Raw genomic sequence first — 27,222 nt, 5'->3', positions numbered from 1 at the left:
GAGACTCCATTAATACCAGAGAAACAGCTATTGAGCAAAGGTGCATTCTGCTTATTCTGGCCAAGTGACAGTGTTGAAAACAGGCTGTACTTATTTCTACCCTGCTGAACAGATTTTGTCATACCCTGCCTTGTGTCAATACATTTCTTATTCTCAGGAAAACCAAAAGCAAAAAATAAGTTCAAATAAGTACTGCCTACTTTTTTTTTTTTTCTTTTTCTGTTTATTACACATATTAAATATTGTGCAAAAGTGTCTGGACAATAGTTACCCACCAGGTGGCAGTATAGCGCCTTAAAGAGTAAGTAGCAGGGTTCCAAAAAATATCGCGTTACACGTCCCCACGTTACTACTGTTTAAATAACGTACGTGCATTTTTCTTTTCATTGTTAGCATCCTGATATTTTTTACACAGAAGTTAAAAGTCTGTTTCAAAGCTCTTTTCAACATGTCCGCTGTTGTACACTGATTGTGTAAGGGTTATTGGCCACATTGTCAAACAGCAGCAACAATGATGAATGATCACAACATTTCCAGAACCAGAAGCACAAAATAAGCTGATATACCAAAAAGTTAAAACTATTTTTTTTTCTACCTAAATCGGAATTGGAACATAGTGGTGTTTTTTGTCAACTACAGAAAATATCAAGAAAATAAAATTTGCTAAGCGACAGTCACAGTAAAATTGAAATTTGGCCTATTTTTTTTTTTTCCAAGAAAAGCATACTAAAACAAAGCTATCTGCTTTATATTTTGGGGGCATTAAGAGCCTTTTTGATACAAAAAATAGTGAGCTGCACCAATAAACAGATTCATGTTTCTTTAAGTGATACAAAAACATACTCAAATATAATTTATTTTTTATTTTGTGGCGCTCACAGGAAAATTGAACACTCAAAGGGGTGATATTGTGCATAATATCTGTAAACTTTGAACAACATTTGACTGTATATTTTAATCTATTTTAGAGGTAGGATTAGGGTAAGTTTTACAAATAAATATTCAAAAATATATGTTTTCATTTGTTATTTTCTGGTAGTATTTAATGCTTCTGTTTTTTGCTTGGTGCATAACCCTTTAAAACAAACACTGAAGCAAGCACAAAGTTTTTCAGAATTAATAATTTAGCCAAATGTAAGTTACCCCAGCCAAACACATTTGTCGTAGGTTGTGGCATAAGTTTTTTTTGACAAGCACATAAATACTCTTTAACCGAAGAAACTTCCTGCTGGATATCCTTAAGAGAATTCAAATTGTGTTGGTCCATTAACGTTGAGATGTATATAGTAAACATAACAGGTAGCATTCTGCCAAATTGAAGAAGCATAAAACATTGCCTACGTACTTGAAGAATATAGGCATTTAAAAAAATAGTGATGTCCATGCACTGTATCTTACCATTATAACATGTAGCTCTTCTTTACTTCTAATCTGGTTTCCAAGCACATTTTGTTAAGATTGTAAACTGGTCATGGGGTTTTATTGGTTTAAAGCCCACATTTTTGAAGGTTAGGACGCAAGAAGCGGGATAGATACCTCTAATGTTTCAATTGTAAATCTAGATAGATAACACAAAAAACATTTTTATTATTATTATTATTATTATTTTTTTTTTTTGGTGTGAATGAAAGACAGCTCTCTAATTTTATAAATATTTAAAAATTGTTTTCATCCAGGCAGAAACCCAAGGCTCTGAAACAATGTTTTCACTGCGAGAAGCATGTCTGGCCAGGCAACTGGATATTGAATCACTGTGACGTGATTGTACATGTCGAGAGAAAACTATATAAAAAGTTACTGCTGCAGTATAACACACCACAGTGTTCAAATACAGTCCAATATTCTCAGACCTAGGCTGTTTAATGGCACTTCGCCTCTAGGCATGCGCATATTGGCCCATATTTGAACTCCCTGTCGTGTTATTGCTTTCATATATTGTTTTGTAGGTCATGAAGATTACCTTTTCAAAGTACTGGAGTTGCAAGGACATGTGTTATTCTAATTCACATGCGATGAATAGAATTTATTGTGACCAGTATTTTGCGGGACTGACACCTAATTTGCTAAACCATTTGTGGATATATCTTGTCACATATAACAAATGATCAGGCTGCTATTCTGAACAGTAAGTTTAACTTGAGTCTGACTTGAAGTCTTTAGTGGATTACCTGCTGGAAGTGATTCAGACAACCATGAAGGGAAAACAGTTTACCTTAACCAGTTCAGATCAGAGTTAGCATGTTTGCTGGCATCTGATCAATAAGGTGGTTACATAAATAGGACTGGGGGAAAGAGACTTTGGCTTAGAAGGATTCCTTGTCAATTGCTACAGAGAAGTTCAAAAATTGATTATGTTCATTATGCTAAATAGTCAGCCGTATGACTTATTTGAAATGTCACTGAACTGCTTTTTTTACATTTCACTTAATGTTTTATGCTGTTTGTAATAATTCTGAGTTGTTATGTGTTCTGTTGCTCCATATTGAGTTAATATTATTATTCTCTAAAGCTGTCATTTCCTGGCTTTTGAGCTTGCTTTAAACTTATCAGCAATGAACAATTGTCATCAATCCAATCCAATCACGTGACAATGCGACCATTCAACTCTACAGTACAAAACCCAACTGCTCTCATACTCTGTATTGACCCCATTCACACTCGCGATTTAAGGTGGATTTTTCTTTTAGCTCCCAGTGCAAACTTTTTGTTTGCCCTGTTGCTATCAACCAATGAGAATACATAAGCAAGCTGCACTCGCTTGACCCCACACACAGATGCATGTAACATATAGGCTATGATTACTGTATAGGCTATGTAGCCTAGCTACTACACACATAGACGGGGTAGAGGACATCTACTATGTAATCAGTAGCCTATTTATTTAGGTAGAATGCACTCGCCACACGACCTACTGCCAGCTGACCTCTCTAAGTCAACCCAGGTCTTGGAGATGGAGCGTTAAATATACAACCTATTTATATGAATTATATGAATGTTTATTATAAATAGAATGAATGTTAAATAATAGTTTATTTTGTATAAAATGATTCCAGGTGTAATCGGCTATTGAATAATTAATTAATTAATATTTAATGCCGTGTCTTTGCGTGAGGGAGCATTAAGTGGTCTTGTGAATGTCAGTCTTTCTAGTCATTTGCAATCTGAGTGACAAAAACAAATATTTGTACCTGTGAACACTAGCAAGTTGCTGTTTCCCGCATTCTAAATACCTGCGTGTTCTTGGGACAATAATGTCATTGTGGGTGGGGGTAAGCTCGGACCGTCACCCTGTTACACACCATAACAGCAAGTCAAAATAGTCAATAATACCATATATGTTGTTGTTTTTTTTATATACCATAGAATTTTTACTGTGCTGCGTTGAAAAAAAATATATATATAATAAGAAACTTCTGCTACAAATCAAGGATTGCTGTATATCCCGGTAGCTCTTCCATTCTGAAAAAAAGTAATTCTCGCCATTTTAAGCCTGCTTTTGATATGTGAACGCACAAAGGTGCCGTAAAACCGTGAATGCGAATGGGGTTGCAGACCTAAATATATGGTGACACTGCATGTGTGAACAGGGTGATATACTGAGAGACAAGGCTAGCAGAGTGGCATGAGGAAGGCTGCTCAGTCTTAGTATCCATGATTCTCCAGAAAAGTTCAAAGCAAGGTAAAGGCAGAATTAGAGAAAGATTATAGCAACTTAATTTAGAGCAACAGAACTTAGAACCACTAAGCGTCACACAGCTGTAAGGGAAATGTCAACAAGCAATTCAAATGATAGACTCCTTTTTATGTATGCTACACACTCCTGCATTAATCAAGCAATATAGAATAAAAACAACCAACAACAAAAAAATCATATTATAACTTTTTATTGTGCTCAGCATATCCGTTTTTACAGTAAAAGCGGAGAAAAGTCCATTAGATAAACAAATAACCACTTTCTATGTGAATAATGCATTGATTCAAGCAATATTTGCAATATACCTTGTGTTGCGATAGTAAATACAAGCAATATACACAGGTTTACACGTATCTATTTAATTTTAAAGCTAACTGATGATCATAATATAACATGCTGTTTTAGATACTGTAGCAATTATACTTTTTTCTGCTGTTATTTACAAAACTTCTGTGCCAGTGTCTACCTTAAATGGAAGAATACCATAATAATGTGAACTTCTACTTGCTACAATAATATTAAAAGCTGTTATTACCTTTAGTGTTACAATAACTTTCAGGGCATTTGAACTCACTTGAAAGAAAACTTAAGGCTCAAGTCATCGAACTGAATGTCTTTTTTTTCATGAATGTGTTTTTCCAAGAATACAGTGCAAAGTACATCTGACACACAAATATAAATGTCATGTTAATTTGTCATGTATTAAGGGGGGGCAGTTGTATTATGTCAATGAAGCTCGAAAAACAAACTAAGAGAATGATCCTGTTTTTACAGTGCATTTCTGAGTAGCTGTATTTTATGTTCTCTAATTTCTACCTTACACTGTATGTTTCAAGTGTAATTTAAAGAAATGAACAATCATGTACACTTATTACTACACGCAGGCTATAAAAGAGGAATCCCAGTTTCTGCAACACCTATTTCTAGGCATCCAAGAGATAACAAAATGAACGCTAGGTCAGTTAACTTCCATTCTTACTCTTTTATAAACACAACAATTAATCAAAATAAAAGCTTGCAGCAGACCAGGTAGCATCATGGCAACAACAACAAAAAAGTTATCTTCAAAACTGCCAATTTGCAAAGATCGTTCAGCTGCAAGCACAGTCCTCGACTACCAGCAGCAATAGCCCCACTCTGTAGCCTTGCACTGTATGTTTAGTGAGCTGTCATTACCTCTGCGCGGTTAACAGCAACTAAATAATCAACACAATTTTACATAATGTATTAGGATGGAATGACAGTTAGAATTTTGGTGCAGTCTCTAAACACACACTGCCAAAAAAGGAGAACTCTGTCTTTTATGATAAATAATGGGATCAAATCTGAGTAAGCAAATACTCCCCCCACCCAGTGTGCCAGCGTTCATAAAACGGTTTCTGGAAAGCAACTGTGAGCTTGTAGCCAGCAGAATGCCTTGGAGCCCCTGCTCTCAGTCTCGTGTCCCTCACACCTGTTTGCTCAAAGAGATCCTCACGCTGCTGAAGACTTTGCCAATGGCTTCGAAGAGCGGGTCACAGAAAGTGTGAATGCAGATGGAGTAGACTCTGCTGACGCACTGGATCTCGATCAAGTAGCTCTTCACACAGGGAACCACGGCCCATATATGAATGAAGGACAGGATGGCGAAGTATATACCCCAGATGAGGGCCAGGGGGATGCCCACCAGAGCGGTGAGGATGCGGTAACACCAGTATTTGGTGACCGTGAAGGTGGTAAAGCTGGCCTTCCATATACCATCAAAGCTGTGGGTGCCGTCAGGCTCTGCAATAACATCCTCAAAATCAACCTAAGGAGAAAAAAACAAAAACTGCAATAATTATTAATGGCAGAAGCAACAATAAGGGGTGCATAGAACTAGAAAAGGAAATTAAAGGCATTGTAGCGCATCAAAAGGACATCTGAGGACAATGAATGAGAATTTCCAGCCGACTATCTCTGTCATAATAAGTTCGAAGTACGTTAACGTTTGCTAGTACTGTCACTTCTGTGTTACCAAGACAATGTACAGCCATGCCTGTTCTGGTTTTAATGTGAAACGTTGCATCCAGTCTTGGGTCTGTCTTCAAGTTTCTCAGCTATTCTCCCCATTGGTTACACATATAACAGCCCAAAGTAAGGTGTCGTATCTTACCGTCTTAGCCTTCTTCACTTTCATAATTCTTCCAACATCAAGCAATGGAAAAGATTAGATAATGAAGGTGAAGGTAATATTTTAACCAATAATAACAATAGTTACATTACATTAATATAAAATAAAGATACATTCATAATTAATTCCATACCCAATACCTCAAGCCTAACTTGAACAGCTACATGATTCAACTAAACAGACAAGTAATTGGTACAAAGTTGTTACACAAATACTATATGAATAATAAATAAATAAATACATAAATAAATCACATGATAATTCCTTTGTACAAATATATTGACCTTCAAAAACTAGAATTCTGCTCGTATTTAAGAAGTAAGACAAAAACACGACCAGGAGTAAATGTATTTGTCATAGTGTCATATTTATAGTATTATAATAATATGGTAGGACTTTAAACTAGTTCTAGTGAATGTTTGCTTTGTTGTTTGGGAAAGATTTAGTTGTCATGACAACCCAAGAGGCTCAAACAGAAATACTGTATGTACTGTAAAGATAGATATAACTTTTTCTTCTTGTTCATTAAAACAGATTCCTGGCTTTGTATTGCAATAATGTGTTTAAGGACAATGTGTTACTGTTACACTACATAACTACATAGCCATGGTGTTTAAGATAGTGCCTGTGTTGGACTACCAGGCAGCTTGACCAGTGAGATAAGGCTCGGCATGCTAAAAAGGGCATTTTGTAGTTAGAAATCTGTTTAAAATTGGTCTCAGTACTAGGGTCCTTGTCTATTTGAGTACAATTACAAAACTACACAGCTGTACCAGTTACAATCTTTGCTTTTTTTATATTTCTTGGTCTGAACACAACATATAAGCTTGCACAACTCCTACTGTTTCATTTCTAGATGTCAGGTTTGGGTCAAGTGTTTTTTTTTTGCCTCTTTATAACAAAGCTTTGGGGTCCTATTAGAAACAAGCTGCAATCACTCCACAGTTGAGAGGAAAACACAGACTAGATCTAGTGACAGACACAGACAGGCTGTTCCAACTACCAATGCCCAGGCACACATGTGCAAGTCAGTAATGGATGACTGCAAGGCAGTATGTCAGCAATGCCTTTCTATCCAGAGTTGAGAAATTTTCAGACAACCACCATATAACTTCCCCGTAACAGGGTAGAGCCCCTCCACACAATGCTTGTGAAACAGGATTTCCTACAGCATAGAAACACCAGCTTGCAAGTCTGGGAGGTAAGACGGACGCCAGCCCATAACCTAAAATAGCCGTCAACTCTGTTGCACACGGAGTGAAATAACCTTCCACAAACGGTCTTCCAAACATTGATTTCTTCCATGAGCTTCAGGTGCCCAATAGTATGTTTAGACCAAGGTGAATCCTGACTATTTAATTTATCAGTTTGTTTTGTAGAATTTGAATGGGGCCCTACAGTTGACCCTGAAGATAACCTGACAAAAGCTTGGAAAACCAAGCATGCTAAAATACTGGTAAAACATATATAAGCATGATAAAGCATGAAGACTGTTTCAATTATCAGTAAACTATGTTAAGGGAAAGTAGCCTTTCCCACATTAACACAACCCAGACAGTCTGTTTGTACTTATTGACAGATGGGATTTCCCTTCAAACTATAGAACAAAGTATGCTTTTTCTGCCCCCTGCTGTTCACTGCACCTCAAAAATCAACACCCTGATATTGTGGCCTGGAACTTTTTAAGACCCAGCACATGATATTTCACATGCGGTTGTATCTTCAGCATGTCAAATGCCAATGTTTCTTGCAATATTCATGTTCAGCCAGATTTTTTTAAAATTGCTTTTAATTGTTTTTTTTTTTTCTGAAATAAAAGCAATGCTTTAAAGAATAAGTTTTATAGCAACAGAATGACGTGTTCGCAAAAAAGACAACGTTCGCACCTTTTGAAGGATATCAGCAGTTTATTTAAAATTGTCTTTCCAGGCAACAGCACATAATGACCAGGACACCTACATATAACATGTCCCATCAGTACAACAGTAATCCAAAAATCTAAAGCAATATTTGCAGGTGAAAAACTATTTCAACAGTATAACCAGCTGTAGTAGGAAAATGCCACTTGGCAGGCTTTTAAAGAGTTGCTTACAGAGCCTATTAGTTGACTGCTGATGAAGGGCTGAATAGTTCACGGATGATTTACTAGCTATCGTTTCATGTTTATTTTACAGTCAAGGCTCATTGACAGAGCAGAAGCTCTGGATCGACAACCAATTACAATAGAAATATCTTAGATAACCCAACAAGCCAATACCCCTACAATACAGATGGATGGAACTACATTTAGCTCACACTCACATTATTATAATGGTTGATCATTAAAAGCACATTAATATAAATTCCATATACAAAACTGTATTTTCAATTGTAAATAAGTTTTTATTTATATTTAGTCTTTAGCATTGCAATTAAAGAAATACCAATATAGTTGTATCTGAAATCGTTATAGTTATTTATATAACTATTATATCAAATTTATTTTTGAAATTCTATTATACATACATATATATATATATATATATATATATATATAATATATATTAATTAATATATTATACTCTATATATTAAATATATATATATATATATAAATGTATATGTTTCACGCATTGAAGTTCATCATAAGATTTTGGATATTACCTACCTTTACAACATCATCGTTCAGGTGCTTGCGGTCCCGGTTGACCAGGTCGATTTCTTTAGTGTGAACGTCATAGACATCGTTCTCTTTCAAACTGTCGTTATCCATGACTTTATTCTTTGGTTTGTAGATATTGCCCTGCTCTCTAATGAATGATGGATACAAAACCTCCTAAAGATTCCGTGAGAAAAAGAAAAAGGAAAAAAAAAAAGAAAAACTTTTACGAGCGGGCAGCTTGCACACCGGAGTGATAGTTTGCAGCCTGTCCCAGTCGGGGATGTTTTTTAAATGGATAAAAGAGCAGCACCACACCCCTCTGAACCAGTGCACTGACTCCCACCACAAGGGGTCCTCCACAAACACTCCTTCCACAATAAGCACATATTTCCAGCCTCAGTGTGTCGAACTTCCACGTACAAAATCCAGAACCACATATAACACACAGCCCTGGATAGTGACAGTGAGTGCAGACAGATGTAACTTTTCATGTAGCAACGATGACAGGCTTAATTATGTATGTACGTATATAGACTAGATCTAAAATATGTATTCATGGTCAATGAATACACCATTTAACCCACACATAAATATAACGTCTACAATGAAGTGTAGCGTTCACGGAGCCGGCTCCTTTGTACAGCAAGAGGTCACGGGTTCGCACCCGCCCTCCTCCCGTGTGTGGATTGCCTGCCTGCGAGAACCCGGATCGCTACAGTATTACAATACATGTACAATATGTAATACAAGAAATGTAACGAGAGTATTAATATTATTTGTACACCTGCTTTGTGTAGAAGCTGCGGTGCATGCAAAGAAAGAGTTAAACGGTGTACTGGTTGCTGCGCCTGTGCCATTCATACTTACCCATCTATTTGTTTAACTTTACAGTACTAAAGAATATCATGATGACAAATCGAGTTTTCAGAAACACATGCCTCGCAAACCTGAGATAAATGCAATTACCCAGACCTTCAATCCCCAAGGACTATTAACGAAAGCACACCTCTGATTCTTCGTTCCTGTTACCACCAGCCATGCTGCCCCGACCCTGAAGTGAGATAAGATTGAGCTTGTGTTGTACTACAATACAAATTAGGAGGAAGGGGGGGGCCGGACCGCGGTAGACTGCTGGCGGGATTCCAATTTGTGTGCTGTTTGTCCGGGATGATAGCCGATCCATAGACAGATCCGTAAATGAAACTTATAGTATTGCTATAGCCTTTGGACAGCGAATCTACACAACGTGTCTGTGCAGTGTTCAGCGCCACAGGGCAAAAGCAGACTTTGGGAGGTAAGACGAAAAGCTCTATTATAAGACCAAAAACTTTATTTTCGTTTTTCAGTAAGTATTCCAGTATTTGTAGGGTTTCATTAAAAATATTGCTTTGTGTGTGGAAAGGTGCACACAGAAAGACTATTTAAAAGATTTAGTCTAACCCAGTTCCAGTTATTTTTATGTATTATTATTTTTATTTTCATTCTTGCAGTCCATAAACATCCCATTCATTACACCTGCATTCAAATCACTTAACTGTAACTACACTACAAATATTTACAAACCATTATAATAATCACATATCAAGAACAGTTACTCAATATTATCAATATACTTTAAATACACTATGTACTACTGTCAATCAGTGACACAAGCATTTCATATACTGCACTTACAAATAAAAATACATTCAGTTTTTCACACACACACAAATACATACAACAACATTTTTACCAATCCCACATTATATATTTGTATGCAGAGCCTTTTTTGAATGGAATTAGATAAAATCTATTATGCAATAAAAAGGATTCACCTTTTGGGGATTCTGGAATGCTGGAATACAATTCAAAATGCATAGACCAGTACTCCCTGAGTGCATGCTTGTTTACTTAATCAAGGTGATGAATGTCAAACAGTATTCTTAATCAAGGTGATGAATGTCAAACAGTATTCTTAATCAAGGTGATGAATGCTCAAACAATATTCTTAATCAAAGTGATGAATGTCAAACAGTATTCTTAATCAGGGTGATGAATGCTCAAACAATATTCTTAATCAAGGTGATAAATGTCTTCTGGGTGAAAATATATTTGTTAAAAACAAAACAAAACAAATAAATAAATAATTCATTCATGCTAAATCTACACTTCAACTTCAACAATCATTCTAAAATGAATAGTTTATTGTTTTATAAAATACATTTTATTTGTGATTCATCAAAATCAAGTGAACAACATTTTCTTTATTGAAGATACATATTGTGCTGAATTATATACATCCTGCTGGTAAATCAGTTATATTTCTAGCACAATGTGCTGCTAGAAATGCATTTCATTCATGGATCTCAAAAACAATATTGAATAACAACATATTTTAATAAAATGCAATTATAAAATAATTATTTGCCTCATGGGTGATACATGGGTGATGCTTGCAAATGATGCTGTAATAAACAAAATTAACAGTGTATCTTCTACCATGTGCCTTACCTCGTAAAAACAACGAAACAAATAGAGTAGTTATGAAGTTGACTCTTGCAGACACATTAACACAGTGCACAAATACGAACTGAAGCATCAATGTATAAAATGTCATCAGGAATGAGCTCATACATAGTTTTCTTCGAGGAACAAAATACATTTTTGGCATATATTATACTGAATCTACAAAACTTGTATAGGTAGCTGTAGTTTTAGGTTGAAATCAGATGGTTTGTGCCATTCATTAATATGTGCTGCAAGCTTTGGTAGATCATGACTAAGACTATGAAATCATTATTAACAGAGCAGTATTATAAACTATATAAACAGAACAAATAACCACTATTATAAGGAGGACATAAGAAAGTGCCTACCTAAAATTGCCAGGTCAACTAATAAGAAAATATCCTTCTAAATGTACCCTATTAAAGGTTAAATATGAAGCCACTCATATTAATAATAATAATAATAATAATAATAATAATAATAATATAAATATATAATATATATAATTTATATGCCTTTGTCACAGGTTAAACCTTGTCTATGTATTATTTACAGTCAATAAGATGTAGGAATGAAACACTGTAATATTTTCTATTTAATATAAAATAACAATCTTCAATATATTAAATTCATTACAGGAAAAGGTTGCAGAGCATTTGTTGCACAAAAGCTGGTCCCATAATCTACTAATCTGCAGAATGTCCATACCTGTAACAATGTATTTTCCTTACAACAATGAAATGAAATATATATATATATATATATATAACATATATATATATATATATATATATATATATATAATTGGCAGTTTAATCTTTCATGACATGGAAGCCTACAGAAGAAAAACACCTCCCCATACTCTTGAACAAGGGTGAAATAAACATGTCCACAAGGCTCCTCCAGACTGCTTGAACTGATGGAAGAGCCATCATACAGCTCTTGGTACAGGGCACCACAATCCTGCAATTCAGACAGAGAAAGTGAATATTTACAACATCTTAACACAGTATTTCCAGATTCTATCATAAAAAGACTTTGTAATGCAGCATGCAACTCAAGAGTTTTATTGCAGTTGCGTGGTGCAATGCCCAACTGCCCATGGTCACACAAATCCCCAGCAAACTCATATACTTTATATACTATAAATATTCCATTTATTATCCACAATCCACTATCTATCTATCTATCTATCTATCTATCTATATATATATATATATATATATATATATATATATATATATATATATATATATATATATATATATATAATAGTATCAGTGCATTGGAAATCCTGGCCTGTGATTGGTTAAAACCTCATCATTGGAGCAAAAATAGATTGAACTATTGCCCTGATATCCTTACACCGCAGCAGTCAGCAACCGCACTGAGAGCTGGACGCCAAAAGAAAAGTTTTATAACTACTGTATGTGATATGAACTTCAAAAGCATTTTCTGTTATTTATTTATTTATAAATAATAATATAATACCTTATTATGACATAGATGTTATAATTTGTTTTATATATCAGCATAAATAATAGGTTGTACTGGAACGAATAAAAGACTGACTAAATATATATTCATATAATAGAATATATATATATATATATATATATATATATATATATTATATATATATCTATTATATATATCTATATTATATATATTGATTCATATAAGTATTTTGCAGTATTCAGCTTCAGGCAACGTCGAAGTCCGTTAGTGCATTATAGCCCCCTGTCAATAACAATAGTCTTCCCTCAGGTCAATAATTTTCCACTATAGCCCTCCTCTCCAGTCCATATTATATATATATATATATATATATATATATATATATATATATATATATATATATAGTGGAAAATAAATGGGAAAATACCTATTTCTGCATTAAAAAAAAAAAAAACCTTTTCATTATCTCAGTTCTTGCATTCAGGCACGCTCCATAGTCTATCCACAGGGCTGAATATTAATACTTTCAGATGTTGCATGGCTGACAAATGTGATACCTGAGGGTAAGCACACAATCGTTGCTGTGCTGCTCATGGAAACAATATATTACATGTACAAAAATTACTTTGACTTGACTTGCACATATTGCACAACCAAATGTTACTAGAAAAGTAAATGCATGCATTTTAAAATATGCATTTATATTCATAATATAGATTTTTTCAAATGAAGTTTTAGCCACCTATTATGTTAATACATTCATATATGATTTAAAGACCCTTTCAATTCCTTACTTGCTGCCAGTGCTACCCATGTGACTTTAAAGTGACATGGAACTGGTCCAAAGTCAAAAACAGCATCAAAAGGACTTCCTTCAAAAAATGCAAGATACCTCAAAATCTCAAAATGCTTAAAGGCTTGAAATTTTGCATACTGTCTGTCATACAGTTGAACACTTTATATGAGTTTGAATAAACATTATGCTTATTGTATTTTGAAGCCAACACCACTGTGAAAGAATGTTTAGGTATACAACTTTCAAAGTTTACATTTGTAGTGCAATATATATATTACCATCATCCAAATGTAACTGTAGCTATACTTCTTAAAAAAAAAAAAAAAAAAAAAAAAAACACTCGTGGTGCTTTCTTGTGGTCCTTACTACATAATTTACATGAGCAGAGATAAGACAACAGCAAGTAAATTAACACAATGGAAAACTGGCTTTAGTAGGCTAGCCAAACTAGACAGCTCAAACAAGATAAAGCAGGCATACCAAATATGTATCGAGCTCAGTACTGCAAACAGAATTCCAGCCACAAATGAAAGGGGAATTGCTAGGATCGTTGTGAGAAGTCTGTACAACAGAAATTTTGCGAGTTCAAACACTGCATTACTGCAGATCCACACTTTATCAAAGCTGTGAGTTGTGTCCGGTTCTGCAATAACATCCTCAAAATTTACCTATGGAACAGAAAAATACATTTTACTAGCAAATTGGGGCTTACCGGTTTGTGATAGACACAATAGTAGCCTACTGTAATTAACATAACAGATGTATTTTTTCACTGAGCACTGGTAGAGGTTAAACATTCAAACATGATACAACATTGTACCCGTCGCACTTTTTTGCTTTTATGCTCGAATCTGGTTTTGTGCAGTATACAGGTATAGATTGTATGCCATATTGGCTATAGAATGGCAGACGCGCTGAAAAGTGTTTATTTTTTATTTTTTACATGTATTATATAATAAAATAAAAAAGCAATAAGCAGCACATTCTTCTCTCAGCGTTAAAATGGTTCTCTCAGGTTAAATAAACAATGTTGCACCTCTCCTGTTTCCCGAAACTAATCTCCTCAATCCTGTCCCCTTTTACTGTACCTTCAGATGAGAGTTGATATCTTTAGGGTCTCTGTCGGGATCAGCTGCGATTTTCTTTTTTGGTAGAATCGGTTCGATTGATTTATTGAACTCGTCGTCATCCATTATAATTCTCGTTTCGGATTTCTCCTTTTCTAAACCCATTTTTTTTTTTTTTTAGAAAAGCATGCAGTGTAAATGCACTGTTTAGCTCTGTTCAGTTGAGTACAGTAGTTCTCTCTTGGTATTTCTGCGACGGAAGCCTGTCTCGCAGCCAGGCTCACGCCCCATTTGGGAGCTGCAACACGAACTGCCAGACAGACAACAACTAATTTGGATCACATTCTATAACCCTAAATTAGAGGCATTCCAAAATCTAAAAAGTTATTGCTAGTATTCTAAACGGGAATCATTTTAAAGAGTGCACTGCAACTCAAAAATCATTAACAGTGTTACCTAATTATCTTTTAGTAACAACAGCAACAGCAGCAACAACAGTACTACTACTACCCGCTTTTTTCTTTAAATTAGTTAAATGTTTAGCATCACCTTTTAGGAGGATGCTAATTTGAATATTTTTCTCCAGCCGTCACTTGTGTGTGGATTGCCTTCCCCTTGTGATGCACCTTCCTGCTTTGACCGAGATCGCTGCTACTACTACTACTACTACTACTACTACTAATAATAATAATAATAATAATAATAATAATAATAATAATAATAATAATAATAATCTGGTATGGTTGCTTCTAATGACAAAATGACATGATCATGTGTTTAGTAAACAAAAAAAGTAGAAAATATCCAAATGTACAATGCATGCAGATTTATGTTCACCTGAGGTGTGTGTTCCACTAGATTAGCTGTGTGACAGCTGTGTGCAGCTGTTCAGCAACACTATTAGAAAGCAGAAGGATCTCAGTGATCTCCCAGTGATCCCTTTGCGTAGTGACTGCATTGATCAACTAGTCCATCAAGATATTCCCCTTGGTGTTTCTGAAATGGGTGTGTTTGTAGAAAATCAGCAAGCTGGTCCTGACTGATCAGCTCAGATGTGTGCAATGTATCTATGACAAGCAGAACAATGCTACAGAGACCCACCTGTTTCCACTGGAACAGTGCTCTGGGAGCTAAGATTGTGGGCTGTCAGGTTCATCAGTTCCAAAGGTGCCAAATGATCTTTAGCCCATTAACATTACTGAAACATTATATTACAATAGGTCGGCTTCATTCACTCTTGTGTTACGGGAATGTATTCTTCTTTTTACACTTGTCTTCAATAAAAATTAGACCTTGGCTCTTGTCTCACTGTGTAAATAAATAAATACAAATAAAAGGCTTTAGACTTCAATATATGCAACCTGGAAATGGCTCTTTATCTAACAAACCAGGCTTTTACCAAGTTTTAGAAACAAAATAGTGTATTTTATAGCAAATAATTAAAAAAAAAAACCCCAGTTAGAAATCAGCCCTCCTCATAGTGTTTCTCATAGTGGAGACTAAACTGAGATGGGATCCAGTCTCATTGCAGTGCCTCAGTAGATCATGGATGTCTGGGTGCTTTTCACAGTTCCCATTTAACAGTCTGCCACTTGCTGCCTGATAGCGAAACAACCAAACGAAAAATGACTCTGGCGCACACGCTGATGCAAAGTAGTGCATGAAATGAAGACTAACGTAAGTGCTAGCACAAGACAAGGTCACGGAAATGTAAAATAAAGGCGAACTTGTTGCTTAATGTTGCTGTCCTTTTACTGCTATTTATAATAACTAACACACTCTACTTTATTGTGCACATACTGTCAGGTACTTTTGTCTAAGTTATTGAATTCTATTACATTTCATCCTGGTGATCAGCTCCTTAAAGACCAGCTCACCATTAACCATCAACTAAATGCCATCCTAAAATTTGGACCAGAGGTCATTCCACTCAGTCCCTATGGAGGTTAGAAAAGAGGGATTACATTGTTATTCATACTGCTCTTCTTAATTTCTGTGTTTCCCCTCCTCAGGGTTGATGTACCGGTATGTGAATTGGGGGGTGTTTTTTATTTAAGTTTGGCAGGGATGGGGTTAATTCCACCCCTGTTGAATACATCTGTGGAATGTGACTGGATCTTGATTGAATAATTGAACATCAATCAAGACCCAGCCACTTGGTATAAAAGCAAATAGAAATCATTTGTTTGGGAGAGCAGTGTAGAGTGAGTTCGTGAACGGTGTGTATTTTCTCTGCTGTTCGGTGAATGTGAATGCCCAGCCTGACAGCGGTGTCTGTGTTCAGTGTTACTTTGTTTGATCCTTTTATTATGGCCCCCGTGGCCTTGTTTATTTGTTTTACTGTGTCTGTGTTTAAAAAAAGTGTACAACAGCTTCTGCCTCTCGGCCTACTTTCCTGTCGCTGACCTGCCTTGACCGTAACACTACCCTGCTACAACTTCCAAATGCAAACACAAACAAAACAAAAAGCAGCCAGTGTTATTGCATATATATCACATGATGAGTGTTCGCTCCACCGATGGATGTTAGTTGTTCGCAGAGCTCTTACATACAAAATTAACGCTATATTCTGTGCCAGCCTGATGTACTATTTCTGGTTCAGCCAACCCACAATGTATTTTTTTTTCCATTGTCATCCTTTGCGTAATCCATGCTTACTAAATTAAGACTGGAAGAGTATTTCTAAATCATTTCTTTATCAATTTCTTTATAATAAGGATTCTAGGATTTGTTTCTCCATACAAGCTGTTGCTCCGGCATTTAGTTGTGTATTTATATGCTTCACCGTGATGCTGTAATGTATTTACCATGATGTAACTGCACAACCAATTTGTAGGTCTAGAGCCCCACATGGTTTTAAAAACGTGTTGTCTAGAGCTTATTCCTGAAATGTTACTGTAACACGGTGGCAGTGCAGACAGTCGCTGGTGGAACGACTCAGTGTTGAAATCTAAAAGCACAGTAGTCAGTAACAGCAAGTCAAAAACAGAAGAGAAAGCTGAGAACCCATTTTTATTGGCCTTTTTAGTACAATAAAGCTAGGGATCCCCTAGGATTAAATGCTGTCATTTTCTGAATGCAGAGCATTCAGGCAGCACAGAGATAGAATAGCTCATTTAAAGCTGATGTCAGGGGAAGCTAGTGACCTTGTGTGGATTGCATACAAAGAACCTGTAGATCTGGATTCTCCAAGATAGTCTGATAATATTGTACTGTAAATAGTATGTTGTTTTCTGTCCTCATTTCAGTTACAGAAGCTGCATTAGTGCAATGTTAACTTACAGGCTGACAAAAACATGTAGTGCAACAAGGTCGTGAGGAGATAAAGTGTATTGTGGAGTTCTGTATTGTCAAAGCAAATGATAAATTATGGATATTATAAATAACATAAAACCAACAATACTGCAGAATTAATGCACAGTACAGTGTGTTTGAGGTAGGTGCTTTTGTTAAAAAAAAATAGAAAAAATATGGATTGTTTTTTGTATCTTTATATTACTGTATGGCAAATATGGAAGATACACCAAGCATTGAGGAACGGCATGCTGTATGTATATCAGTGTGATGAGGTTATTGAGGAACGGCATGCTGTATGTATATCAGAGTGATGAGGTTATTGAGGAACGGCATGCTGTATGTATATCAGTGTGATGAGGTTATTGAGGAACGGCATGCTCTATGTATATCAGTGTGATGAGGTTATTGAGGAACGGCATGCTGTATGTATATCAGTGTGATGAGGTTATTGAGGAACGGCATGCTGTATGTATATCAGAGTGATGAGGTTATTGAGGAACGGCATGCTGTATGTATATCAGAGTGATGAGGTTATTGAGGAACGGCATGCTGTATGTATATCAGAGTGATGAGGTTATTGAGGAACGGCATGCTGTATGTATATCAGTGTGATGAGGTTATTGAGGAACGGCATGCTGTATGTATATCAGTGTGATGAGGTTATTGAGGAACGGCATGCTGTATGTATATCAGAGTGATGAGGTTATTGAGGAACGGCATGCTGTATGTATATCAGAGTGATGAGGTTATTGAGGAATGGCATGCTGTATGTATATCAGTGTGATGAGGTTATTGAGGAACGGCATGCTGTATGTATATCAGAGTGATGAGGTTATTGAGGAACGGCATGCTGTATGTATATCAGTGTGATGAGGTTATTGAGGAACGGCATGCTGTATGTATATCAGTGTGATGAGGTTATTGAGGAACGGCATGCTGTATGTATATCAGAGTGATGAGGTTATTGTGGGATTTGCCAATCTGATTGCTATACCCTCTGCATTCCAGGCAAGCTGCACCATGGACATGGTAAATATCGGAAGCTTCCTTTTTGTTAATGAGGAAACAAACAATCGGTAGAATAAATGGCAACGATGCTATCAGTTTGTTCCACCTTATTAATTTCCTGTCATGTCACACACAGGCAATGCTGCCAAAATAAATATTTAGGAACAGTTTCCCTCAGCTGCATCGTGGTGTTCCTGAAGGCCTGCTTGTTGTAAAATGTTACCAACACTTCTAAATGCCCTTACAGTGTAGTGCCAGAACAGCTGACCCTCCTTTTTATCATCTGTTCCACCACTAGGTTTCCTCTGGGTCTTATTTGTTTACATTTATCTGCTACAGTACCAATATATTTCAGTACTGTCACTGTATTTCATTATATATTTTACAGTGTTGAATACATGTGAGAGTGCTGCATTGGTACTGCAAAGCCTGAAAGCTGGAGCTGAGTTAGAGAATTACATTATGCATGCAACCCCATCTATAAGTAAAAGGTCAAGGGTTTGACACATATAACATGTCTAGTGTACCATTTTACCTAAAGATTTAAACAGCTATAGTCCAGCATTAACTTTTTGCATGAATAATGTTAAAGTCTTGACAATGCCAGTGACTACATCTTTAAAACATGTATCAGTAAAAAGAAAAATATACAAAAAATATAATATATATATATATATATATATATATATATATATATATATATATATATATATATATATATATAAATTATATATATATATATATATATATATTATATATATATATATATATCTTCTTGATATATGTCACTCAGGAGGCTTTTCAAGTCAAGTGTGGAAGTCAAATTAAACATATACTTCTGATATATGTTACACTGGGTTTATAAATATATTGCAATCTAGTGCAATAAAGTATGACAGTTAGATATGCAATCTCTTTATTAGCAAATTACATAAGCAAGAAAGTAATAAAGGAATCTCAAATCTCAGTTCAACACACCTGGATCCCAACCAGTTGCCACAGGCACTGTAACATGATATAGGATGATATTTCTTTTCAGAAAAAACTAAAAAGTAGTTTCTTGGTAAACAAGACAGGTAGGATAGTTTTTTTTTCCATTGTGTAGAAAAGTAACCTTTGCCAAGTCCAAGATTGCTGTGGAACAAGCCTTAAAGTGGTTTCCACAACAACGATACAACATGGTGTCAGTCACAGACATTTTGTGTACAGAACTATAAATTAATAAAACATGTTCTCCATATTCAGCCTTGAGATTTTATCAGTGTTTAAACTTGTTACAAAAAACTAATGTTCTTGTAATGTATTGGCTATTAGTCTTTAATTACAGCTTTTCAACAAAGCAAATCAAACATGTATGAACAGACCCAGGATTCCAAGGTGCACTCCCAATTGCCAGTGTGTTCAGTCTGTTTAACATTCACTTGATTTATATTGTATTCCTGAACCTAATATAATAAGACTATCGATATTTTTGAGTGTAGAATAATTCACTCAGATTTTTCTCAGGTTCCTGGTTATGAAACAAAGAAGTCTTTAAAAAAAAAAAAAGTGTCTGTCCCCTTTTTTCATGATATCTGCCATCTGTGGCACAGTCAAGGATGACCAGCGGCAGAAATAGCAAACCCAGACACGCAAGACTGCAGTTGAGCACTTTAATGCACTTTTCTTATTTAACAAACAAACAAAACCAATCAAAAACATTTCAAAAGCAGCAAGCTACAGGTATCTTGGCACATGCACACGAGCACAACCATCTTATGTTTATTGATCAAGACAAGGTTTCCAAGTTGTGCCTAATTTTCAATTACATTTGGTAGATCAGTTGAATTTTTCCAACTAACTATGGCGACCTTACCCAAAAAGCAGCTGCTAAAGTTTCTTTAAACAGTGGGGGCTTGATGGCAAAAAGCTGCCCACTATACTCAATATATTTCGTAATGAGGGACCACCAAAGAGAAGGTACTCTGTGATCTTAATTGAGCCGACTGAGAACTCCATGAAGTTAATCAGATCCAGAATACAGCCAAAGATAGCTTTCAAAATGGAATGGTAATGGAAGCTTGGTAACGAGTACCACTTACTGCACAGTGACCAACAAAAGAAGCTCTGATGTTGTAGGAAACATACCGGTAGCTGCTATTCATTTAAGGTTGTCAGCGTTGGCAAGCATGAGGAAAGAGGAAAGAGGAAAGCTCCTACACTTGAAGCAGGACCCTAGAGTAGCTTTTATTACATTGTGCTATAGCTTATCCAGTTTGGAATTTGAACAAAAGGCTATTTTATTGTAAAAGCACTTTCAAGTACGGGGCCAAAAAATGCCATCGTTGGTCCTGACACGTATTGTGCCCACAAATCCTACTGAGGATTAAGAGTGGAGTTACCTGGTTCGCTTTTGTTTCCCTTTTTGTGGCTGGGTATTACGTTTGCAATTCTCCAGTCTGTCGGTATAATCGCTGTGTCAATAGACTGTTGCATGATCTTAGTTAGCGGTTTGTAAATAACTTCTTTCATTTTTTTCAGTACTATTGGGATGATCTCACCCGGGCCAGGGAATGTGTTTATTTTTAGAGCTCCTAGTCCCTTTAACACTTCTAGTTTACCTACAATGCAAATAACTCAATTAAGTTATGCAAATTGGATTATTTTAACAACACACCTGTACTGGCTGTTTTCCTGTGCTGCCTTCAAAATGCATTTGAGTGACATTGGTAACCTGCCTTCTTTCTCTTTTTTCTCTGACTTTCCTGTTTGTCTTCAAGTACAAATACAACGAGTGAAACCCTGCTTTCTGCTGAATCTGTACAAATATAATAAAACAATCAAATGTGGCACCCCAGACTTGAAAACCATGAAGTGAGAGTACAATTAAATTAACCTTAATAAAAATAATTTGGGCAATATGAAGTAATGTATAAGAAGATATGGCTATCAGGATAAACACATCAACTCTTGTTTATAAAAAGATCAGCTTGAAGTTGTTAAAGTCTGTATAAAGTTATAATGATATCATGTGTTATCAATGGTATCATTTGGTATATAATATATGATAAGGAATAATTGTCATGTTGCAAACAAAGCGCCCTACAAAAATGTAAATCATTGCGGTAAGAGAGAATTCAGTGTAACAGCACTGCTTTCAACTCTGAAAGTGCTGTATTATGTCATGTAGTTACGTGAAATAATGATATGGCTTTGCGTGTGTGTATGTATTGTTTATTTTTTATTGCTTCTTGTAAATCACTCATATGGTCTTGTGGCAATGTTGCTCCGCCACTGTGTGTATCTCTATGTTGTATGTTGCGTGTTGTGTATTTATGTTGGTGTATAGTCATTGGTACACGGGATGTAATATGGTTTACGAGCACAAGTGTTTAAAATGTATATTTGTATTTAGGCACGAGGATTGCACAGCACTTCACATGCAGGTAAAATGTAGTAATATGTGAGCACGGGGAATTGCACTTATTAATTCACGTGCAGTTGTACCGAGACTCCAATTGAATGACTGATTAGCAATCGAGTCTCGGTACAGCTGCATAAAAGCTGCATGTTTTCACTCACTCGGGGTTGTGTGTTCGATGAGTGGAGAACTGGATTGGAGACAGAGGTAACAGTTAGAATAATAGTTAAAATAATACCAGCTCATCTTGTTTGTCTGTATAGTTTGTCTCTTTGTTTTGGCTGCCAGTGCCGTGTCCTGTGTTTTGTTTGTCTTTACAATCTTTTTGTTTTCCGTCTGTTCAATTATTAAATGCTGAGTGAAAACAATCGCTCAGCTTCACCAAACTCCACCTCTCTGTTGTTTATTTGTTGGTTCCTGGTTCTGGTCTGACGTCACGTCTTTGTGACAGGTATATATAAATATATGTATTACTGTGGAATTCTGGTTTGTGTCCAGGTAACATTACAGAGTCTTGATCTATAATTGAAGACTAATTTCTTCAAAAAATAAAGTACTTGTATTAACTGTTTTTTTTTTTTTTTTTTTGTAATTTGTAAATTAAATATACAAACTGCGAAAATAGTAGTATAATGTTCCAGTGGAGTACCGACTAACCACCGTGATTATGGGCCTGTTTTTATTCTGCCAAAATGCAATGATGACTTATCATGAAATCCATGTCACATGTAACTTGGCATTGTTGTGCATTGAAGCTTGATTCACTTTAGACAGGGGGATCTCAACAGCAACAACAAGTTCCATTGTACGGTACAGCACCTTTCACAGGGAAACAACAAGTTGGGTTTTGCTTTTATTTTTAAATAATGGACATGCATTATGAAATTAAATTCTGTAAAATAATAACAGAAAAACCTTACCCCTAGTCCCATTCATTCGAAATAATCCGAACTATAGAATATAGAAGTGGTTGCTGAAGAATGAAGAATGCTCTCTCTCTTAATGTAGCCCATTCTTTCTCTGATGTCAGGCCTTTCACATTTCTTAAGGATGTTTTGGCTATGCCCTCTTAAGCTATAGGGGGGCTGGTTTGTGGAGCTGGGGGTTACAGCCTCCGATTAATGAACTAGGAATTGCTACAATAATTAATGTACTCACATACACACTCAATCTTCACTCATTTACCAATTTCAAGACATTACATCTCACTGTAGCCCTCTGAATAACATTGTCAGCAATCTTATTTACTCTAGATCTCTGGTAAGGTCTTGATGAACATTAAGGACAGCAACATGATTCAGCCTCATCTGTCTCATTGATGTCTGACAAGGTCGAATCATGTTCTTAAGTCTTCTGAGGCTGGAGAATGAGTGCTCTGCAATGCAGGATGAAACGACTGCAGTCAGAAAGATTCTTTAAAATGTGTAATACTCAGGTTTCATATTCCACAAGTATTCATTTCCTTAAGTTTTTAGAAAAGCGATGACTAAGAAACATATTTACAAAATTCGTGACTTTTTAATTGTAGCCATTTTTTTAAAGTTTGATTTTAGGGCAACAGTTTTGACATGACAGGCCATTAATCATCTTTATCACATAAAACAAAACACCCATACATATTTGAGCCCCAGAGCACCTATGTAGTCGGTGCCTATGAGCTCCCAGGTCATACAACTAATAGTCACCCTACTTAATGTCACACTGCAATGTGTATGTTTACAGCTTTCTTATGTTTATTAATAATATGTAGTACAGATTGTGACAAAAAATGTCTTTCCAAAGTTGTTTCCATTTACATTGAATGGGTTTAATTACATCTGAGCCATTCAATACTTAAATACATGAATACCTACACTCCTTCTTCTCAATAATAATTATAATAATAATACTAATAATACTAATATACTACTACTACTACTACTACTAATAATAATAATAATAATAAATCTATTTAGATCCATGACTATACTATCCACCCGAACAATTTTAATTTCTAAATTTTTTCAGATGTTGACACACAAATCATCCCAGTGCTGGTCATTTTTGCATGTGGAAACGTACAGCAGTTTCAGTTCTTTCAAAACAAAGAAAGTACTCCTTACTTTGGGACTGACGATATTTGATAATATTGAAAATGAGCCGCCCATACTGTAGGAACTTTGGATCTAACAAATTATTCTGTGTATTGTGTATATATATATATATATATATATATATATATATATATATATATATATATATATATATATATATATATATATAAGCCACTTTATTTTAATACACATCATTTTGTTCTTTTAGTATTAGACAAGCAGAAGTCTTGATCTTATTGAAAAGTGTATACACAGTGTAACATTCCCTGTTACTGGTGCTGATTCTTTAAGAACAAATAGTACACTGTGTGTGTTGCTTGACAGATTGAACACTCTCTTCATCTGACCTGTTTTTCTAGTTTTGTATATATTATATTTTTCTTGTTTTTCTAGATTGAGAGACCTGTAATTTCTCTTTTTCTAGTGTAAACATTTACAGGTAAAGCTTTTGGTTTGTCACATGCTGCAGTTCATTTTAAAAGTGGGTGTTTATTTTGAACACAAGCCTTTCGCAAGGAAACCACAGCTGAACATTTCATATTCAAGCTTATAACATGCCATTGTTGTCTTTGGTTGTGTTTTGCCTACATGTCTTTGAATAAACAAATGACCTGTCAGCTGCATGCAGTTTCAGATACCAGAGTTTTCAGACACCACATTCATTCTGGGGAGTGACGAAAATGGAAGGTCAATGCTTTATTTCATTAATATCAAGGTATATACATAGAAAAATGTATTGACACATACAAGAAAAAACTCCACCTGATGATTAGTATTTATCTTCATTTATACAGGAGTAAACCACACAAAAAGTCTGGGTCCTGCTAAAGCAATTTGTTGCAAGGGAAAGACAATTTGAGAAGCAATATTTACCAAATATCTTAATCTAGCAAAGCTAATCAAATCCAGAAAAGGCAAAGTACAGTCTGTTGTATGCCTCATCACTATCAAACAAGTCTACTAAATGCAGAACAGCTGGCAAAATGTAGATGCCAAAACATATTTTTAGATTATACTAACCCTATTACTGTTTATATCTAAAGTCATCCCAAGAGAGCAGCATTCCATTTAATAAGTATTGTGTGACTTGGAACACATTATTCAATTTCGAAAAGACAAATTCATTCTGGTTCCCTTGTGCAATATTTCAAAGGGGGGCACAAATACATAGAATTTTAAAAGTGTTTTTATCATAGGACTGATTGCATACATCTTTATTATGGTTCAGCTGTAGCAATTGTATTTTTAAAGTTTAGCAGAAAATTATAATGATGGCATTAACCAGTTATAAAAAAGCATGGGTTTTAGCAATGTGCAGTCATAAAAAAATCAATAACAAGCTATAGCAGGTTTCTAAAATCTTATTGCATTTTAAAAAAGCAATATAGAACTATGTCAAAAAAAGTGTTTGTTGCTGAAATCCTTGCTAGATTATATGACTGGTATTTAAATTTTGTAAGGTTTTATTTCAAAATGATGCTGGCTTGGTTGAATGTTCTGCTAGAGAGAGGATGGGATATAAAGATATAAATTACTGTTTAGTTTATTTGAAATCCAAATTTAGAACAGCTACAATATATTGAAAGAGGCATGCATGACTCTAAAACGACTATAAAGAGGTCTTATGGAAACATTAATTATTGTTATTGGTATGAAACAAACAACATTAAAGTCGGGGTTGACATTTGGCATCATATTTTGCTTGAATCACGGCTGCACTAGTAAAAAGGGTTTAAAACTGCCTGTGATTTGTTTTCTGGAGCAAACTGTGAGCAAGCTTGCAGGAACATTAGTATCAGCGTCTACTGGCATGTGTTTCTAGAGTCATCAATGTGCAGACAGATTATCAAGGGAAGTACCAGGCATGGTCGTCGAAATAGATACTGGTGGTAGTGTGGCTTAGTCAGTGATTAAGAGGACTGAGAGCTTGAAGAAAACTGTATGAATCCAAGCTGCCATTATCTTGACAGCAATTCACTTCACTAAAGACAGCTGTATCCCTCTGTAACTGAAATGTAGCCTGTTAGGAATTACTAGTGGTGGAATTTGTGGAAACACAAAGTAAACCTTAGAAATATAAACGTTATTAAACTGAATTTCAATAAAAAAAATTGTAATTTAACCCTCATAAGGACACGTAAGAAAAGTGACTTTCCTGGTAACCTGGGCTGTAGTTTATTCTAGGAACATGTCACCGACATGTGAGATATCGACAGTCCTCCTCTATCATTTGGTATATTGACTGTGTTCCGAGCTCTTTCTGTCTTCGACTTACAGGCACTTGAACACACCTACCGATTTGTTGTGCGTCACAGCACTGGAGCACTGAACGAGGGGGTGCTAGAAAGTACACATACGAGCATGGCTGACCTCAATGGAAAGCACAAAGCCTGCATTTTTAAATGCGTTCCGGTTTTAAAGTCTATCTGTGAAGCAACCGAGAAAAGGAAACAAATGAAACTTAGGAGTTGACTCATGTCACATGACTCAAGCCTTAGTTTCAGTTTGCTGTAGTTTCGCTGTAGTTTTGCAACAATACACCATTGGAAAGCTCTAAATATTTACTTTTAAACAAGCCTTGAAACAGGAAGCTAGCTATTACGATGCCTGAGATATTCATGCGAGAAGGTTGGGCCCGCCGATACACTGTGCCTGGGGTCCATATGCACTAGATCCACATAATAACTGATACTACAGCTCCATGGGGTCCAAATGGACTTTTGCATATGCTGGGGAATTCCTGATGGAGTGTCGCATTGGTGCTCTCACGCCTGTTTCTCCTTCTCATGCTGCATTGGTCAAGTGAAATTCAGCCATGGAAACTCAAAGGAAGTATGATTAAGCATACAGTAGTACATTTATTAACAACACTGAAGATACGTCTTGACAAAACGTTTGTCTAGATTTCAAACATTTCTTTTTCATATGAATTAACAGCTGGTTTCACAGGCCTCAATTAGCCCTAATCTTGAACTATCCAATGTTACTTTAGTTTAGTGCTAATCTGGATCTGTGAAACCTGCTGCAAGTGTTCAAAGTTATGCATAAAGCACAGTTCAAAACCTGTCCCTCCTTACCACTTTTATACCAGATATGACAGCAAGTTCTTACCATTAAAATGTAGGTTTCC

At 35.6% G+C, this 27,222-nt stretch overlaps 2 protein-coding genes across 5 annotated transcripts; both read right to left on the bottom strand.

Annotated features, from left to right (window-relative positions):
* Positions 1-3,868: 3,868 nt before the first annotated feature.
* On the bottom strand, positions 3,869-9,584 carry LOC121319882 (caveolin-1-like). 4 transcript variants are annotated; one of them, XM_041257799.1, is made up of 3 exons: positions 9,493-9,584; positions 8,493-8,660; positions 3,869-5,483 (listed from the first exon to the last, which is right to left on the bottom strand). In XM_041257799.1, the coding sequence occupies exons 1-3, from the start codon at positions 9,523-9,525 to the stop codon at positions 5,142-5,144; spliced, it is 543 nt and encodes a 180-aa protein (XP_041113733.1). In that variant the 5' UTR covers positions 9,526-9,584; the 3' UTR covers positions 3,869-5,141. The 4 variants fall into 4 exon arrangements, with proteins under 4 accessions (XP_041113733.1, XP_041113734.1, XP_041113735.1 ...); XM_041257800.1 differs by having other exon boundaries at positions 9,453-9,547; XM_041257801.1 differs by having other exon boundaries at positions 9,459-9,519.
* A 2,181-nt stretch (positions 9,585-11,765) lies between these two features.
* LOC121320261 (caveolin-2-like) lies at positions 11,766-14,758 on the bottom strand. Its single transcript, XM_041258512.1, has 3 exons — positions 14,316-14,758; positions 13,708-13,895; positions 11,766-11,936 (listed from the first exon to the last, which is right to left on the bottom strand). Exons 1-3 carry the CDS (start codon positions 14,457-14,459, stop codon positions 11,786-11,788), a joined length of 483 nt encoding a protein of 160 aa, XP_041114446.1. The 5' UTR covers positions 14,460-14,758; the 3' UTR covers positions 11,766-11,785.
* Positions 14,759-27,222: the final 12,464 nt, after the last annotated feature.

Source organism: Polyodon spathula, chromosome 8 (assembly GCF_017654505.1).
Source record: "Polyodon spathula isolate WHYD16114869_AA chromosome 8, ASM1765450v1, whole genome shotgun sequence".
Classification (NCBI taxonomy): Eukaryota; Metazoa; Chordata; class Actinopteri; order Acipenseriformes; family Polyodontidae; genus Polyodon; species Polyodon spathula.
This window is presented reverse-complemented; position numbering and strand designations above follow the sequence as displayed.

Bases quoted from the DNA above. Each gene is read 5' to 3' on its own strand.
- LOC121319882 (XM_041257799.1), bottom strand. From the start codon at position 9,525: ATGGCTGGTGGTAACAGGAACGAAGAATCAGAG. The intron at 8,661-9,492 runs GTGTGCTTTCGT...CGGAATCTTTAG, and splicing joins ACAGGAACGAAGAATCAGAG to GAGGTTTTGTATCCATCATT. The intron at 5,484-8,492 runs GTAGGTAATATC...TTTTCTCCTTAG, and splicing joins TGAACGATGATGTTGTAAAG to GTTGATTTTGAGGATGTTAT.
- LOC121320261 (XM_041258512.1), bottom strand. From the start codon at position 14,459: ATGGGTTTAGAAAAGGAGAAATCCGAAACGAGAATTATAATGGATGAC. The intron at 13,896-14,315 runs GTACAGTAAAAG...TCTGTTCCATAG, and splicing joins ATATCAACTCTCATCTGAAG to GTAAATTTTGAGGATGTTAT. The intron at 11,937-13,707 runs GTATGCCTGCTT...TCTGAATTGCAG, and splicing joins CTGAGCTCGATACATATTTG to GATTGTGGTGCCCTGTACCA.